General features: G+C 54.9%; 1 protein-coding gene across 1 annotated transcript; it reads right to left on the reverse strand.

Annotated features, from left to right (window-relative positions):
- Positions 1–3,677: 3,677 nt before the first annotated feature.
- Positions 3,678–4,958, reverse strand: LOC125536781 (cysteine-rich receptor-like protein kinase 10). The gene has a single exon (XM_048700050.1). The coding sequence runs from the start codon at positions 4,956–4,958 to the stop codon at positions 4,038–4,040; it is 921 nt and encodes a 306-aa protein (XP_048556007.1). The 3' UTR covers positions 3,678–4,037.
- Between the last annotated feature and the right edge of the window lie 336 nt (positions 4,959–5,294).

Here is a 5,294-nt window from a genome sequence, read left to right on the forward strand (position 1 = left end):
CAGAGAGCCAAGTACTCCTCCAACTCAGCCGCGCCAGTCAGTACAAGACACATTGAAGAAAATCCTACAAGACTCTAAGAAGATGATGCATCTGCCTTGTTGTCACACGTTTTTAAGTTAATGAAGCTCCTATGTTGAAAACTGCAAAGATACCACTGCCATTAACATCTTTGATGCTTATAGTGCTGAAAGTTTTATGTCTTGCCACTTTGAATTCAGACATGGCATGGGTAGTAAATCTGAATGCGTTATTTCGCCTGAGTTCCAATGCCATGGAACATACTCTCTTGAAAATAAAAGGAGAGCCCCCCTCTTCCCTGGCCGCTCCCGCGAGCGCCGTCTGTGGAGGAAACCCTAGACCGTGGGGCTCGGCCCCCTCCTCGCTTCTCCCTCCGCTCGCCGCCGCCCCAGCGTGCTAGTGGGCAAAGCCCGGCCAGCTCGGGCGACCGCGAGGCCTCTTCCTCCCCCGCGCGGCGCTGGATGGCGCGGGCCATCCTTGTTAGGCGGCGGCACGACGCTGGCTCAGGATGCGGCGACGCGGCGACGGTGGCGCGGCTAGCTAGCGGCGGCGTGGGTGGCTGGGATGGGCTGGGGGCGTGCCCTGCTCCCGGAGGCGGCGTTTGGGCACAGTCTAGATCTGTCGCGGCTACGGCTCGGGTGCACTGGGCCCTTGTGGTGGCAGGGCTCCGGCTCGCCGCAGGTGGTGGCCTACTCCGGTGGGCGCCCTTGCTGCGGCGCTCCCTGGTGGTGGTGGACCTGCCGGCCCCCGGCCGATCCGGCGATGGCAGGTGCCGCGGGTTGCGCTCGGTGGGGATGTGGGCTACCACGACGTGGTGGTGGCTCATGGCGATGGTCAGGATCGTCTCGCGGTGACGGCTGGACTTCTTCGGCGTCGGCCCGTAGGTGAGCGGCCTGTGAAGGGCTTCGACCCCTCTTCTCGATGCCCGGGCGCAATCTTCGTCGGTGGGATGGTCCTCTCCCTGCCGCGACCCATCGCTAGTCCCGTGCTCGGGCAGCAGGACCGAGCTCGTCTCGCGCCCGGCAGCAGGACCTCCTCATCTCGCGTCCGGCAACAGGACGAGCTCGTCTCGCGCCCGGCAGCAGGACCGAGCTCGTCTCGCGCCGGCAGCAGGACCAAGCTCGTCTCGCACCGGGAGCTGTAGGACGAATCGATGGACTTGTGTGCCCTTGGATCCGATCGTCTCTTCCGTTGGGGTAGCGGCGGGTGTCGGGTGAGGTGGTTCATGGGTCTTGGATTTCGGGGCGGCGGCCCTGGTGGTGGTTGCGCGGTGCTCACGGGCAGAGCCCGTCGCTTGATGCTGCCCGGTGGCCATGGTCGTGTGGGCGGCGTGGTTGTCGGGGTGTGGCGTTCGATGGCAGTGAGTATTGATCGGGGTGAAAACCTGCTCTATCTTCGGACAGACCGGCAGCGGCGTAGCTCGTTCCCTTCTTGAAGGCGTCGTCGCGGTTCTCATTGTCTGTCGTGTGGTTCCGGAGGAAACCTTGATCCTCGGATCGGGCAGTGGCGGCGCTCCCGTGTCGTACCCTTCCTGAAGGCACTGTCTTGGAGCCCACGATTCATCGTATGCGGCTACATCTCTTCGTGGTGGTGTGTTCATTTGGTGGAGCCCCGGTTGCTCGAGTAGTGCTTGGGGTCGTGTTGCTGCGTTCATCGCCTATGTATCCCGCCTTAGGTGTGTGCGTGTGTTGTGGTGGTGTGCGTCTGTACCTAGATGTTATTGGTCATTGCTTTATTTATAAAACGGGGCGAAAGCCTTTTTCGGTAAAATAAAAGGAATAAAAAATACAGTTGCACTTTTTTCTACTAGTTGTAAACATGAAAAGCCTGTTTTAATTTTTTTTAAAAAGGAGGTCAACCCCCGGCCTCTGCATCAATCGATGCATGCAACCATCTTTATTAATTATTTCACAATGGTCTGATAAGAACATACATCAAGTCACTATTCACACCTAAAAACTCGATAATGTGGAGTGCTCTCACTCCCCATATCTAAAACCGGTGTCGTTGCTGATCCATCCACATAACGTATCGGGACCAACAGCCGGTGCAGCCTACCTAAAGCGCACACCACATGCACATGTTTTAAAAGCCGCCATCATCATCGAACCACTGACCCATCTTCAAGAGAAAAATCCGCATCATCCTTGCCAATCCGGACATCTGTTGACGCCACTAAGGCGCCCAACGGCGCCACCGCCTTGCGCTCGTCCGTCCAAACGCGAAGACTCCGGAAGATTTGTCGTGCATAGCACCTGCCAACCAGGCATGACTCAGCGTAGCACCTGTTGGCCAAGCATGACTTGACAGCTCCGCCGAAGCCGCTCCACCTCTTGCCTCAGTCTTCCAGTGCTGCTCCACAAACAATGCTCCCAAGAGAGAAACGGAGTCGTAGTACCGCAATCGTTCGATTTGGAAGACCAGATCCTAGGGTTTCTCCCAAAGTAACACAAGTGGGTCGACAACGGTTACATGACAATGCCTTCATCAAGGTAACGACGCAAAACGCTGTCATCACCCGCCAACGGCTCGGTTTTCACTGCCAACTATGTCTCCCGGCTCGTGGCCACAACTAGATGATGAATCTCGAGATCCAACCATCCAGCCGCACGCCAACACAGATCTAACCGAAAGAGATGACCACCACCGGCGGCTGCACCGGCCAACACAGATCTGACCGGATGTGCCGCCGACACGACTACCAGGCCATCCACGCCACCGCCGCTGATCCAAAGGCAGATGGCGCGCTGCCACTCGCAGCGCCGACGCCACCTGAACAGGGCTCGCCGCCGCTCTCTCAGCCTGCGCCGCCTTCGAAGCCACCGCGCGCAGCCATCGCCATTGTGTCGTCGGATCGGACTCGCCTCAACACGATTCAGGGCTTCGCACAACCCCAGAGACGCGCGGGAGAGAGGTGATGTCCTCCGCCACCGTCGTCGGCCTCCGGGCTTAGGCCGGTGGCGTCCCCCGAAGACGGTGGAGGGAGTGTGCACTGGCGGCGATTACGTTTTTGTGCACCGCCTGAGTCGCCCTAGCGCGCGCCGGGGGGGGGGGGGGGGGGGGGGGGGGATGCATACAACCTTTTAAGTATGAGTGCTAGTATTTTTAATCTCGGTTACGCACCGAACCTAGGCCTCAATGAGGAATGTGTGAGTACCGGGAAAGCCTGGTCCTTAAGAATAAAATAGGAATCTAAATTCGTCTCCGTGAAGATTTGAACCTAGGTGTTGGGTTTATACATCCACTCCCCCAACCAGCTAAGCTAGACTCACTCCCCAAAAGTCACTATAATAACTAATGACCCTTCTAAATAGGAAAAAACCATGTGCTCATGCACAAACACCAGAAGATATTTTGTTCGTTAATATTCCTACTTGGACCAAATCATGGAAGAGTCAAGGGTGCTATAATTTTCCAGGAGAGTTTTTAGGGCTAGCAATCAACCAAGCATGCACGCCTGGCCCGGTCATCACCCAAAAAAAACAGAGGGGACTACTGATAGCTACGGGACTGCGAAGAAGTCAAGACCAAACAACAGAAATTTCCAAAGTTTCTTGTTGATACTAATGTATGATAATATCTCCTTAGTGTGTGGTATGATATATTAGTATCATGTAGTATTTTATTTATTGTCATGCATGACATATACTAGCTTAGGATTTATTATGATACAGTATCATGATATGATACTCAACTCTCTCTTTCTTCATTTAATTCTATGACACATCATTAAATTTGCCTAGTTGGCATGTATGATACTAGCTATGATACTCATTACAACCAGCCTGAGAACAGTCTTTTCCTCATTTACATACTTTGATCGTTTACCAAGGTTTGTTTTGTCTCTGCTGTCCTACAAACAAATTTATTCCGAGTTCTGTTTGGATTACTTATTTTAGCACAACTGAACCAGACTGTAAAAAGGCCACTGGCTGGTGTTGACAGTCTATAATTGAGGGAGCATATGCTACTCGTACTAGGTCTTTGCAGATCGAACCTCACTGTTTTTCTCCCTCAATTATGGAATTACTTCTGGTGTGAAGACTGAATCGTGCAAATAAGCTGAAGTTGTTTCTCCAAGCTCACCTCCTACGACTGGTGGTGGCGTCACGTTCGCCGGCGCTGGAGATGGAGCTGCCCCTACGGATGGCGCCGGGAGCTGCAGCAGAGAAGGCTCGGTGAAGAAGGGATACTGCTCATACCTGTAGTTGCACCGTAATCCAAGGATCCTACCACCCTGCCTCCCGGTGAAGTACTGGGGGATGTACGTGATGATATCTGCGAGGCAGCTCCGGCAATCGGCCGGTGACATATCCGGCCTGCACTGCACCAGACCGTAAATCTTGGGTTTCGCCTTGTCGATCGTCTCGAACCCCTCCTCCCCTGTGCCGAACCGCCTGGAGGAGTTCGTGGCCGCGTAATCCGCGGTGGCGTTTATGAGCATGCCCACGGCGGCGTCGAACACCTTCACCGGCACGGTCACGTTCTGCGTGTTGTACAGTACGAGGACGCTGTTGTCGCCGTTGGTGGAGGAGAGAAAGTTCTGGTTGGAGAAGCGGAGGTAGCAGGGGTCGTAGTAGACGGTGGCGTCCTTGCTGTAGGGGCAGAGCTGCTGCGCGTCCTTGAAGCCGTTGGACACGCAGTCGCCGCAGGCGGAGGCGTTGGCGTCGCCGCGGCAGAGCGCGAGCGCGTAGACGATGTCCGGAACAGTGCCGACGCTGGCGAGCGCGAAGAGCGTCCGCGAGGAGGAGGCGTTCTTGGGAAGGGTGGTGGAGAGGGCCTGGATGTTAGCCTGGTAGGTGCTGTTCTGAGTGAAGTTGCTGTTCTTGCCGCAGCTCTGCCACTGGGAAGCGGCCAGCGGCGGGAGGAGGAAGGCAAGGAGGAGGGCCGTGGCGGTGGCGAGGTAGGAGGGGATGCGGCCGCGGTGGTGTGAGGCCATGGTGTTTGGCCGCTTGGGCGAGCCGACGAGCCGTAGACCTAGGTTGAGGGGAGTACTGGAGGTGGGTCTGGTGTTTGACTCTTGTGGGGCTTGTTTGACTTAGAGTCACTAGTAAGATATCCGTGCGTTGCTACGGGCAAAACCAAATACCTATATTTTGTCATGAAATAATAAAAATATGAATACATAGATCAAATTTTTTACTTTAGATATACACGTTAAGCATGGTGGCATCAGGTTTTCATCATATTCTTTCACATTTTTCCTTCTCGGCAATCTTCCTGTCTTCTTAAGATGCCAAATCGCTCGCCACCCAAAAACTTATAACTTGATATA

Source organism: Triticum urartu, chromosome 2 (genome assembly GCF_003073215.2).
Source record: "Triticum urartu cultivar G1812 chromosome 2, Tu2.1, whole genome shotgun sequence".
NCBI classification, from domain to species: Eukaryota; Viridiplantae; Streptophyta; class Magnoliopsida; order Poales; family Poaceae; genus Triticum; species Triticum urartu.

Excerpts from the sequence above, each read along its gene's own strand:
- LOC125536781 (XM_048700050.1), bottom strand. The coding sequence starts at position 4,958 with ATGGCCTCACACCACCGCGGCCGCATCCCCTCCTACCTCGCCACCGCC.